The sequence below is a fragment of the Tyto alba genome, unplaced genomic scaffold (genome assembly GCF_018691265.1).
Source record: "Tyto alba isolate M040663 unplaced genomic scaffold, T.alba_DEE_v4.0 Super-Scaffold_6, whole genome shotgun sequence".
Classification (NCBI taxonomy): domain Eukaryota; kingdom Metazoa; phylum Chordata; class Aves; order Strigiformes; family Tytonidae; genus Tyto; species Tyto alba.
Window position 1 is genome coordinate 47,644,937 of NW_024881327.1, and position 13,581 is coordinate 47,658,517.

Here is a 13,581-nt window from a genome sequence, read left to right on the forward strand (position 1 = left end):
ACTTTGTCCTGTGACAGGACAGACCAGGCTGGGGGTACTTGGTTTTGAATGGATGCCTGGAATTTTTTTGGACTAGTGAATGAAATGCTACTGAGGTAGCAGGCACAGAGAGCATCTGGCGTTTTGCTTTCTTTGCATCAGCAGAGTGGGTCACAATGTGAAATTAGGCCTGAAATGGCATGTAATGAACTGAGCCCTTGTGCTGGAGGTTCTGTGTGCTCTGACAGCAAGGGAGTGTGTCTTGAGGATAGTGAAGGAAAGGAAATCTCATTAAGGATAGAGAGTTTTTTCTCCCCTGTGCTGTAAATGATGCTTTGTAACAAATGTCTTGCAAATGGCTGAAGCTTCTCAGAGCTGTTCAGCACTGTGTTGCTTTGTCATACCTGAAACTAGCTTTGTATGTGTATGGTACTTTTCTGTAAGCAATGTGCTAATAAGAGGAGGAGGCAGCCGCTTAATATCTGCTGCAGATTTGCTTTTCCTTTCTGGCAAGTTCCTGTATGTACAAGTAAGTACTGGTTGTTGAAAGAGCTAATGAGTACCAGACCAGCTGCATTTGACATTATGAGAAAAGGGGCCATCTATTAACTCAAAAGCCAGGTTTCAGCCAGCTGTGGATATTTTCTTTTTTAATTATTACTTAGCCTGTCATAAAATTGGATTATACTGAAATTATTGGTGATGTTGTTTGGAATACAATACAATATTGAGTTAAGAGCTATGGTTCAATGTTATATATAGGGTACTTATAGTTAATGTGCCTAAGCTACACCAGAGGGTTTAAAGAGAGGTGAGAGCACTTTTCTCAGGTTTTACCATCTGGGTTTTGGCAGGTGGTGGGGGAATGGGTTTTTTCCTTGCTCTAAATGGCAAGAGATGGTGGCAGCAGAAGAGTTGAGTAGTGTTTAATCATTGATACAGGAACTGTTTTCCAGATCTCTTGGCAAAAAAATAAATCCCAATTTAATTTTAAAAAGTTCATTAGAAATTGAGTTACACCACTTTGAGTTTAACTTAAGAGAACCCCCCTCTCCCAAAATTACCTTAATATTCAGTATTCTTATAATAACACGGTAATCAAATTAATAGATTAGTGCATCTTTATAGTACCAGATTGGAAGAACTCTTTTAATTCTGAAACTAGGCTTTGGTCTTTCATACTCTGAATATTATCTGCTGTGAAACTTCCCTTGCTTTTTGACAGTCAGTTTCTGACTTGATGCATCATCTTCTGAGAGAGACCCAAATCAAATTGGAAAACCTGAGGTTTTCCTCTACAGAGATGTTTATTAAAATTACTTTGGAAAGTCTTAAGTTTAACTGTCACTTTGTCTTTTTTTGTTAGTCTTGCATTGCACAGATCAGTTCCTGCTTCATGTATATACTGTAGGTGTGAGGAAAAGCAGAACAGATCTCAAGCATGTGAAAACGAACTGATTTGAATTTGTCTACATCAGTTAGTAATGTCAGTTTGTTCCTCCATTAGGATAGGAAATACTGACTTGTTTACGTGTTCTTTTTCAGGTATATACAAACTGAAAAGAAGTTTGTGGGGGTTCTCTTAAGTTGTTGTTAGATGCAACTTTTAATGGAGTACACTTATAAGCAGATGTCTTCTGTGTAAGTGATCTGGGAGGTGATGGTTTGGTGTTAGTTAGCTGCAGATAATCAAATAGCTGATCTGTTCATATACTTGAAAGAACTCAGTTCTTTATATGCTGCTGATGACATGTGCTTCTGAAGTAAAACTTAAGTATTACCAGAGATTGAATTTTAAATGAATGAGACTTCTGACAAGTTTCCTAATTTCAGTTTCTATTGAAGTAGTAACCATGAGACTAAAACTTCAAAGGCTTTTATGGTATGCTAGGAAACTTCCAAGTTGTGGTAGTATAAACAAATTTCAGTCTTTAAAAGAAAGTGTGTGTAATACTTGAATATATAGCTTTTTCATGCAAACTCTGATTTTTATTATAAAATAGAGGAAAACTGAAGTTGGCCATAAAATGAGGAGTAGAGCTCAGTTTTAGTGTTACCACAGTGCTTTAGGATTTTGAATGTTGACTGTCTTACACAGAAGTTGTTTATACTTCTATTCTAACTTGGTATGAGGTATTTTAAAATGTGTATTGTTTTTTGGTGTAGCTGAAGGATAAAGAACCACATATATAGTTTCCTGACTTAACCTTTTTAAAAAAAAAACACATTGAGCATCAACTGCTGAAGTGTTGTCAGCTTTGGTGGTTTTTTTATTGGTTCAAACTTGTCCAAATTGTATTTATCAAATTCTAGCACAAGTTGACTCAGTATTAAAAATATATAGTAGGCTTGCTGCTTGATGTCAAGAACACTTTGAGCCACATAGTTTCAGAAATATTCAGAATGGTCCAAAATCAGATATTAAGCTAGAAAAATGCAGTACACATATCAGAGATTGAAGGTGAACAGTGCTAATTCTGTTCTTTTTAAACAAATGTGTTGTGTTAAACCTAACTTGTCTCTGGAAATAATTAGTGGTGAGAGTCCACCTACAGTTCGAATTAATGATCCTACAAGAATTTATTGTTAAATTGTGTTTTTTGCATTGAGCAAAAGATTCATAAAAGCACTTGTACTTTGTCTGCATGTGTATATACCCATGCGTGCCTGTGTGCACTTGCATAACAACATCTTAGGGCTTTGTTTTGGATAAGTATTTCTGTAGTGGAAAATTGGTCTGAAGAAGGGGAAACTGTTCCCAAGCTGAGGTCGTGTTTCCCTTTCTCTCCCATCCCCCTTCCCTGGCAGAAGTGAACTTTATGGCCCAATTATAGAATCCCTTAAAATGCTAGTTATGATGGAGTGCCAGCATAACCCAATAATATAGGTGAGGCTGACATCTGTCAGTAGCTAATGAGGGCAGCCTTAGAATCAGGATTTGGAGTTTACTTCTCTAATTTCTTCTAAATTTGACCCATCATATCAACTTCATATTTGACCTGAGGATGAAAAAGAGAAAGAACATGCTGGAATTTTAAGAGAAGTTGGTACATGGGGTACTCTGCAAATATCAGTACATATGTGATTCAGTTGCGAAAGTAATTGTTTGCAGCTCATAGCAAAGTCATGAAGGAATAAGTCCTTGGCTAAACTGCTCAGGCATAGAAGTTCTCTATAAAAATAGATGACACATAAATGGCAGGAAATGAAGCCAATATGGTCATGTTTTGAAGCCACAAGGGTCAAATCCTGTCCTGTGTTACTCTGGTGCATAATCAGTCAACTTAAACCCTGTTACTTGAGAACAGAGTTTGTCATGGTAAAGTGAACTTAAAAAATGTGACTAAAACTAAAATGTGACTTGATTATTAGGAGTTTTGTGGAAGCGCAGCTAAAGCATCTCTTCTTGTTTGTAATGTGTTTAGTTAGAAATCTAGAAACCTGGTAAAATTCCTGGGTTTGGAGGTAACTTTGTTTCAGATCTGATTGTAGTATGCAAGGCTGTTAAATTTCTCTGTCAGAGGAATAATGCATTAGAAGTCTTTGGCTACCCAGGGTGGTCTTTGTTTTTGGCTCCTGAATGCTGAATACTGAGAGATGTTACTGCAAGCAGTCATGTTCTTGTTAAGCAGTTTTCTTGTACTGCTCATTCTGAGCAACTTGGAAATATGTGTCTAGTATGTATCCGTATGAAGGGATGTGTGTGTAGCTCATGTTAATGATGTGAGTGTGCTTTCTTATTTCCCAGAGTAAAATGCAGAAAACTAGATGCATCTTTCGGAAATCTGTATGAAATAGATATCATTTAAACGAATGCTATAAAATAATTTCATACTATTAATGAGGATGGTAATATGCATTTTAAGGGTTTTTTTTGTTTTGTTTTCAGAGCCTATGTTTCTTTTCTGAAAAGAAAGGTAAAAGTTCTGGAATCGGAAAAGATGGAACAACTCTGGCAAAACATGAATCATTTCTGTTGGGAGAGAGCATGTGCTTACATTGTTTCCCTCTGTGCCCTTCTACTACAAAACAGATGTGTTCATCATCTCTGTATGAACACAAATGGTGCAGCTGTTTGTTCATCACACCATCACTCATTAATGCAGTTGGCTGATACAAATTTGCCAGACTGAAGCCTCTCAAGCTTGTGCAGCTCAAGCACAGTGGAGGCCTAATTTCCCATTGTCCAGCTCTTCAGTTTATCCATGAGGTGGATAAATCCACTGTCCATAATAGCAACGTGCTTAGGATCAAGCAGGGAGTAGGAAAATAACTAGAAGAGGGTATGCAAAGACAGTTATTCCCTTAAGGCAAAGCGATTGCTTTGATCCTGTGAGATACCCCAGACTGCAGCTGCTGCCTGAGCAAGAACAGAGCTAGAACCCATCTTCCAGGCCACACTCTTCCTTTTATTTCAGTGCCCTTTCGAGTCTTTTTTTTTTTTTTTTCTTTTTCCTGTTGTGCTTCTTTCCCTTTGAGGAAACCTCTGTTCTAATGCATCAGTGCATTTCAGACGAACACTGCTGCTAGTAGTTGTCTTGTTTGGCTTAATCTTCTTTTTCCCTGGCCAAAGTCTTGCACTGTATTATTCAGCTGAACAAAGCAAATGTCATTATGTTCCACTTTTTTTGACACTATATTGATTATCAGCCAGTTCAGAACAGTTAAATGTACTGTGTGAGCCTCTTCTGTTTTAGTTAATGGAATAATTCAAAGCATCTGTAGGTATTTATGCTTGCTAGACTGGTGCGAAGAGTAGTTGAAACTTTTTCTGCTTAATTACATGTGGGTAAAATAGGTAGGCCTGATGTTTGTAGAATTACATTCTACATTCTTAAAATCTTGCAAGATTTATACTTACTCAAAGAGGAAAGGTAAAACATTGCAGTTCACAAATTCAGTTAATTAGAAAATGTAAGATGCTAATATCTTAATTAAAATTCCATACTGTAAACTTTTTAAAATGCAGTTCAATGCTGGCCTGGGTTTTTTTTATACAAGGGGAAGATTGCCATATATCTTCACCCCACTTCATGGTAGTATTGCTGTTGAATCGTATTCTTGATTGTATTACATTAACTGCTGCATTAGCTCACTTAGCTTCCAATTTATTTTTAAAAACAAAAAAGTTAACCTCTGTGATGAATGGCCCTGGACTTGTAGAAACTGCTAAACCCCAACACCTGAGTGTCTTCTAAGCATATGTTAGCTCTGTACTAAACTGCCCCTATCTGACCAAAATTTAATTTAGAAAGGAATGAATGAAAAACAGCAGTAGTGTTTAGTCTGCTTAAATTCAGTTTAAAGAAACACCTTTAAACTGACAAACTTTTCTTTGTCTTACAAAGATACCTACAGTGAGGAGAAAATCCACAGGGCCCCCTCAGTAGTTTAGGTGATCTTTGCAAACCACTACAAGGAAAAGATGTGAAGAGGATACTTAGTTTGAATTTGAAATTTTATTTCATATGTGGAGTGCCTATCATGAATAATTTTTATGTCTGACTTTGGAGCAAGGAGGACGCAGGTGTTCAGGTTGAACTTAATCTATGGTAGTTATAATCCCTGCTGTATTTGGGATCTGCCATGCCTGTGACTTCACACATCTGGCATTTGGTGTGATGGCAATGATTTTAATTGTGTCTTACAAAGCTTCCCAGCTAAACAAATAGACCGCTGTACAGGTTTGGAGATTGCAGTATGTGAGTCTGTTCCCAGAATCTCCCCACCAGTACAAGTGACCAATGTGTGTGGACTGCAGTGGTGCTCAGGCATGACCCTCAATTCCCTCAGTCTTTGTGCATTTTGGTTTTCTCATTTGTAGACCTTTAACTGTACCAGTGGTTTCTGTCAGTTATCTCACATGATGAACAATCTGGTATTCCTGCATATGAGTGTAGACAAATTCAGCATTTCACTTAAAAATATTTCTATTTCATTAAACAATAGTACTTTTTATTTAAACTACTAGCACTAAATACAAAGCCAAATTAAATCTCAAGTTCTTACAGCTCATAAACAAAACTTCTAAGGATACTTTGGTACAATTTAGAATATAAGCATAAAAATCTAGGCCAGTGAATAGATCAACTTTCATGGTAGACTACACCAGAAACCTGCTAGTGGAAGATGAAAGCCTGTTACTTCATGATGTGGTTTAGCATCTGGTGTCAAATGGGTTGATGTCAGTTTATTTATCTTCCTGGGCACCTACATCTAAAAAAATTTAAAATAACCTTTGAAGATACAACAGAGACAAAGTACTGAACAACTTTCATTTCTAGTCATAGTCATAGCTGCATGTCAGCTTGTATTGATTTTTAACTAGGTCTTTGGCTTTGCAAATGAGATCTACCTTATTTGACTACAGGATCTACAGCAGAAATTTTGTCTCTGATGTAAGGAATGGTTGTTATAGTTAAGTGTCTAATTACATGGCACAACGGTAGAGGTTGCGTGCTCTCATTTATATCCAGTATTCCATGTTTTTTCTGCTTCCTAGTTACAGATGATGAAGTAAACATTGCATTTTGAATATCAAAATACATGTCAAATTTCCAGGAAAATGAGGGATAACTACAGAGGTGCAAAAAGTGGACAGCATGTTTGATTCCCAGAGTGAATTTGATCAGAGATTAGATTTAGCAAATGAAGGTGTCGGGAATTTTCTAGGGATTTGATACTGTTTCCACAAAATACATAAATAGAAATGTTTTTGACTACTTGGTTTGTAGCTCAATGCAAGGCAAAATAAAATATTTTTTTGTTTTATTTCAAATGCACAGTTTAAAAATCTGCAATGGTTTTTGACCTGAAGTATTTTTTTAGACACTTAAATTTAAAAACTTAATGTATTTCTACACCTCTGATTTCTTATGTGAGCAGGGAGAAATTATTTCCCGTTTAACTTCGGTTTTTAACTTCTAGAGTGTATTAGCAAGCCTCAAGCATATAGACATTATGAAGAATACTATATTGTTTGCCTCCTGTCAGCACTACTTTGTACCAATGAAGTTACTTCTTTTCAGCTGCAAACTTCTTAAAGCTGAGGTTATCTGTGAACACTAAAGTGTTCACAAAATGCTCAGTGCTATTCAAGACAGAAAAGTCAGTCAAACATAAAAAGCTTTACTCCACAGAAAGGTTAATAGTTTGTTACATAAACACAGGATTTTTCTTACTGTTCTTCACTTTGTGCATAGTGGAAGGTGCAGGGATTAGGACTGCGATGGGACAATTTTTTTAATCTACAACAAACTGACATTTCTAACGATATACAAAAAACACTGTACATGTCTCCAACTTGAATTGTCACAGGTAATGATACTAATGCAAGTCATTAGGTTCATGAAGTGAAAATTCATTTTACGGGGGGGGACGCTGTGGACATCTATTTGTGGTAGTATGTGATGTCAGTCAGACGACAGTGTGTTCAGAAGGCAGTTTTCAACACGATTCAATAAGCTGCTTAGGATCGGTCCTTTGTGACAGTTTGTTTTTATTATTTAGAGTCCTTCCTTAAGTCTCCCTCTTAGCTTCATTAAAAGAAGTCTCTTCGGTGTAAGGAATTTGTACCATGGTTGGGCTTCATTATTGCTGAGGCTAAACTGTAACCTCTTTGGAGATAGGTTAGTGCCTGAGATACAGATGCATCACGCTCTGTGTGGTACTTCTCATCTAAAATGTAGCTGTGGCATGAGTTACCAGCAGTAAAGGCATTTGGTGTTGAGCCAGTCTGACGAATCTGTAGGAAACAAGTTCAGGAAGTGAAAGAAAGGCCTGTGAAGCCCTCAAAGGGAGAAATGCAGCCCATCTAACTTGCTCCTTCCCCATCTCCGTTGACTGGCTACGTACAGGGAAGCAACAGAAAAAGCCGTGTGGTTGCTCTGTGCTTGGGCTGCCTCTTCAGTGTTTTGTGCTTGGATTGGTTGCTGAAATTCCAGGAAATTCCATGATTTCTCTCATTGTGAGAACCACTGCATCACCCACATCTTTTATATCCCTGGTAGAGACCTTAAGTCAATAAACCCTATGTGCCAGTATCTCTTAAAGCAGCATCTCTTGCGTTGTGCAGTCGTAGGCCAAAGTCTCAGGATGGGACAGAAAGCAAACCAGATAACTGGTCTAATTAGTCTGATGAACTCCCTCTCTTCCTAAGCCCATGTCTTGAAGGAGCAGCCCATCCTGTTGTGATGACTAGTGCTGAGAAGCAGTGGGATGGGCTCAGGGCTTCTGGTGGTTTCAGGCTTCCTCTGCTCCTTGCTTTGTGCCAGCTGCTGCAGCTGCACCTCTTTGGAGCAGCTGTATCTTCCACCCCCATTCAAAACCAAGGGGGAAAATGGGTGGACTTGGTGTATGATGGGGGCATGGGGAAGAAGCATGAGAACTGCTGCTCCCATTATACACTAGGTTTTCATGCACATAAATGACTTATTTTTCCCTTGACTACTGTAGCAAATGCTCTAGTTTTGTTAGTAAAACAAAAACAACCTTTTTATTGCTTTTTATATTTGGAAAGTGATGTATTATGGGTTTCTGAACTGGAGGTTTAGTAAAGAGTACAGACATTAGCTTCCTTTCAAGCTACTCTGGGCCTTTCTTGTTTGCTTTGTATGGCAAGGGTCTAGAGAGATTTCTTTTATTTCCTTCCCCACCATTGTTTTCGGTACAAAGTTTTTTTTCTTAATATTCAGACATTTTATCGCCTCACTTCTTTTAGAACTCTGAGTTTCTTTTTTTTTCTTTTTTTTTTTCCATCACACAAAAGAATACTTTTAGCTGATTGAGTTCTATCCATTGCCAACTGTGGACTCTTTTGTCTTGTTAGTCCAGCATCCTTTATAAAATGAGGACCATTGAGCAAGTACTCGCAGGCTCCCCACTGAGCACAATTGTGCTTGAAAGGTGTGGTACTGTACCAGTGTAACATATAAAGCTGCAGTTCAGAGGGCTTGAATGCATTGCAATTTCTACCTTTTGCTTTGTGAAAGAAGTGGGATTGTGCTGTGAGATAATAAATCCACCTATTTTTAGTTTGGTGAGGTTGTAACAAGGGGGTGAACAAAGAACCAGTTGAATGCACTTGCTGTTGTGTTGAAACCGGCTAAAAGTTCCCATTCAAGTGGTTTCAGCACAGTACAGCTAGCAGGCAATTTTCCATTTATGTACACAAACCTTCTAGAAAGACAGCTGTGTGGTTGGATTAATTTCTAGCAGTAAATTGAATAAAAGATATTTTGAAGGGGGACTCGGGAATTCCTTTCTAAAACACTGAAAGCAGAACTTTCAAAGCTTTCCTTTATTTGATCCCTTTCCTTCCCAGTGCCGACTGTAAGATTTAAAGAACTGAAAATATTGTCCCCTATATGGAGATACACAACAGGAAATGTGTTCTTTTTCAAAGCAATAAGATAGAATTAGGATTAAAATATCCTTTCACACTTTCTACTTCAAAAATATACTCTTTTGCTTTTAAGTAAATATGAGAGAAATTCACACCTCTTAGTCATAAAATGGAGCTCAAATGTTTGTACTTGAATTATCTGTAAGTGAGCTATATAGAAATGTTTTGAAAACACAACGTATTTTATACCAAAACAGTTTTCATAAGGGAGTGAAATTTGGAAACAGAAGCTTTTTGCTCATGCAAGGTTATCAATTCTGTTGATGATAGTCACATGCAAAATTGGATGTGGATTTTAAGCAGAGCTAACACATTTTGAATTCCTCCTGACAGAACTATGGTCGGCAGTTGGGTTTTTTTTTTCTGAAAACTGATTTTTGGATGCAGGTCTTGGAGTTGCATAAATTGGCTCCTAAATGAAGTCTTGTTTGTGTCTGTCCAAGCAAACTAGATGATCCCTTACAGATGCTTTTGGCCTGAAACCTGTGACTTGTTAACTAATCATCTAATGTATAATATAAGATATGAGTGTTTGAGCAAGAGAAGCGCTGTGTGTGGTACAGGCAGAACAAACCTCTGATCAGTAGTGGAGAGTGTCACAGTGATGTGATGTAGGTTTGGGGAATACTGCTGCAGGGTCTTAGCAATGGAGAGATACCAGCGATGGCATCCAGTTGGATACCAGTTCTGTTTACCAATACCTTTGTGTATTTTTTACGCTGCTCATGTGGCTGCTGATGTGCATTGGTGAGACAGAATGACTATCCAGTGCTCTGGGAGAGCATCTGCAATATAGCATACTGGGAATGTTGCAATGTTCCTATTTCATCTGAATATATCAACAAATATAAAATACTTAAGAAATGACAAACTGGGGGAGGAAGCTGAAAACGAGTGTGAAAGTTAGTCTTGTTCCCTGTGGATCTGCTTGTAAGAAAACAATTGCCTTGTGCATGAGAGACTGGAGTCACTTAACTGGTAAGATGCTGAAGGCTAGCACAACTTTATTCTCCTGACTCTTACCACCTCTGCGAGGAGGCTTGACTATTTCACCCTTTTCTCACTGTGTGTTTGTATGAGACAGAATTCAGAAGTTTCTCACTTAGATTTTAATAAGTTCTGCTGTCTGTGTAGTTACATTTTTCCTTAGATGCTGCTTCTGGATTCTAGTCAAGGTTCCCTCAGAGTTACACGAGGAGCTTAGGCATTTTATTCCTGTATCTGAGGGACAGAGGTAGCACATGTACTGAAGTTTTCTTTTTTTTTTTTTTTTTCCTTTGTCTAAAGGTGAGTGCCTCTCTGTTTTTAATATACTTTTCATTTAAATAGAATTGCTCAAATTCCTGAGCTCTTGTTCAGATGCTCCCCGAACATAAGACAAAGTTGTCTCTGGAGCAAGACGCTTTCAGTAGAAGCTTGGTTTTTTGCTGTTTTGAGGTTATGCAGATGTACCAGTTGACTTGCAGACTCTTGAAGAGGTGATGCCTAAGGGCACGTTATCTGTACACTGGGGAACTTTGAGAAATTAATAGTTGACTAGGCTGCAGTGTAGCTGTTTGACCCAAATGTTATGCTCTGAATTTGCCAGAAAGCTAATACATTGAACTGGGTTTCTGTAGTTCCTTGTTTAGTTGAGTAAAGCTAGGGGTTTGGATTTTTCTACATAAAAAGGGGGACTGGTAGTTTTTCTAATTAAGGAAATCTGCACAGGCAAAATATCTGTGTAAAACCACATTGTCTAGTAAGTAAATATCATTCTTCCTTCATGCCCCTTGTTTCTAGGCTTACTTCAAACATGTGACATTCTGGTTGTGTGTACATACTCTCAATCCATTCAAGAATTTTAATAAATTTATTCTGTTCCTTCTGTACATTAATGGCCAATATATTCATGTTTGGGTTTTTTTATTTGCAGACTTTAAAAAATTCCAAAAGTCTTTGCTCTCTTGACTATGAAGACGATGATGATGACACACAAATGAAGACAATTGTGTCATCCCCATGTGACTCAAATGATCTTATGAACATCATCACCCCTGGTTCCAGTCCGATGAAAGAACAACTGGATGAAGTAAGACATCATGGGTCATGCCAAGGTAGCTTCAAAACAAGGGATTATAAGAAAGCAGCTGCAGTATGTGAAAGTGATGAGGACACAAGTGATTGTGAGAGCACCGAAGAAGGCATCTTTCCTCTAGACTGTGGGGACTTGGACCTAGAGCAGATTGAAAACAACTGAGACTCAAAGTTGTGTGCTAGAATCAGAGTTGTTCTAAATTAAAATGATAGAGGATTACCTTTGCCATGCATAATCCATGTCCCTGAATCTCTGTATTGCCTATCTTGGGCCTGTGTTAGAAGAAATGTTTCAGGTGGGGGAAAAACGTGAACCATTGTTACCTGTTTAGTCTATTGATCAATATGTGGATGACAACGAAAAAGTAGGAAGTTAAATGTTATTTTGAACATTAAGGAATAATTTTGATTAAAAATTTCCTAACAGATATTTTGCATTTTTATGGCTTTTACAGTTCTGGAGAAAAAGCATCTCTATTTTGAAATGAATTTTCAGAAGGGCATTCTATAAAACTAAATCTGTCTACAGTGATTCTGGTGCGGGTATATGTTGCTTTTGTTAAAGAGCTTAATGTGAAAAGTGAATTGCATAATGAAATTGGTAATAAGCCTTCAGCTAGAACTCTTAAATATCTGGTTGGCAACTGGTCCAAAATACTTAACTGCCATCTTTGACAGTGTCTGGTTAAAAAAAAAAAAAGTCTTCATAACGTGTACAAATGTTCTTTTCATACATTCAGGACTTTTTGATCAAAATATGGTAGTGACCTTAAAGGTTAACATTTTCCATTATTTTACTACTTGAATTGTTTTCTAGCCTGAAGCAATGCTAACTTAGGTGGGATAAAACTGCAAGTAGCTGCCCACCTACTTGGTCATTATGTTTTCTGTGGTTCAAAAGAATGTACAACAAGAGCACTTGAACTTTTAGACAGGGACTTTGTAATGATCAATTCCCCAGGAGGTGATCCCTTCAGCAATACTAGAAGGAAAATAGTCCTTGAACTAAATAAAACGACATTTTGCTTTGCACTTGTGTCTGCTTATGAATTTTACTAGTAGAAAATGTGTAGTCTGTGGCAGATTCTGTAATATGGCACCTGTGTGCAGAATTGGGGGGGGAGGCAGATTTCTGATCATCTGAAAAATGACATCAAGTTAGTCTGGGGAGCTGGGGAATAACTCATGCTGGATCCCAAAAGTGTGTGTGATGGTTACATACTGTGTACTCATCTGAAATGTAATACTGGATTCATTGAAGACTAATGCAGCTACAGTCAGGATTTTCCTGAATGAGGGGGAAATTAATCTCAAAATGGTTTTAAATTGGATAGAAATGAGGAAGCTTAGATTATGGCATTTCAGTGCGTCATGTTAGATTAAATGAGCCAACTCCTACAGTAACTTGTGCCATAAGACCAAAATACAGCAACATATTTTAAGTCAGCTTAATGACTTAATGAAATATGATTAAAAAAGAAATAAATATCTTGAGGCATATGACAAAGGCTGCAGCAAGGTATGACAGAGGCTCCAGCCTCGTGATTAGGTTCAGCCTTTGATCATAAAGAGAATGGACTTTTAATTACTGAACCAGTTTACATAACTCAGTATCTATACAAAATTTCAAAAGTTTGGGTAGCCAGTAAGAAGCTCTAAATTCTATTATTTCCTTTACAGCTACGACGGGCAATAATCTATGATACTGATACTGGTATACATGCGTAGTAAGGTGCAAGAACACTGAAAAGACTTGCTGCATTCTTGATGTGTTAATACATATTGTGTGGGAGAAAGTGAAGCTGCTCACTGTCGACAAAAATCATTCTCCTTTTTCTAGATGAGTAAATAAAGGAGTTGCTGTTGGAGCAAAGACTTCGGTTCCTTCAGAAGCTCCTGTTAACTGTGTTCATCTCACCCCATGGGTATTTTCTCAGGTGTAGCAGAGAGCACACAGATGGTGGCATACACATACGCAATGCTATTTGAAATAATCTTATGCAGCTGAGGATTGCTATTCTTGCTACTTCCTCAGTAAATAGCTACTTCAAGAAGTAGCAAGTGAGGTACAGCCAGTTCCCCTCGTGGTAGAGGGGAAGTGTGCTGTAGTGTGGTGATCAGTC

General features: G+C 37.7%; 1 protein-coding gene across 6 annotated transcripts in view; it reads left to right on the forward strand.

Moving 5' to 3' along the window:
• The window catches only part of FAM53A (family with sequence similarity 53 member A), a 70,274-nt gene extending 57,784 nt beyond the window's left edge, over window positions 1-12,490 (forward strand). For all 6 annotated transcript variants that reach the window (XM_032987322.2, XM_042807793.1, XM_032987321.1 and 3 more), the window contains one exon: window positions 11,298-12,490. In XM_032987322.2, the coding sequence (XP_032843213.1) occupies window positions 11,298-11,621 (324 nt within the window). In that variant the 3' untranslated portion in view covers window positions 11,622-12,490. The remainder of the gene's footprint in view (window positions 1-11,297) is intronic.
• The last annotated feature ends 1,091 nt before the right edge of the window (window positions 12,491-13,581 follow it).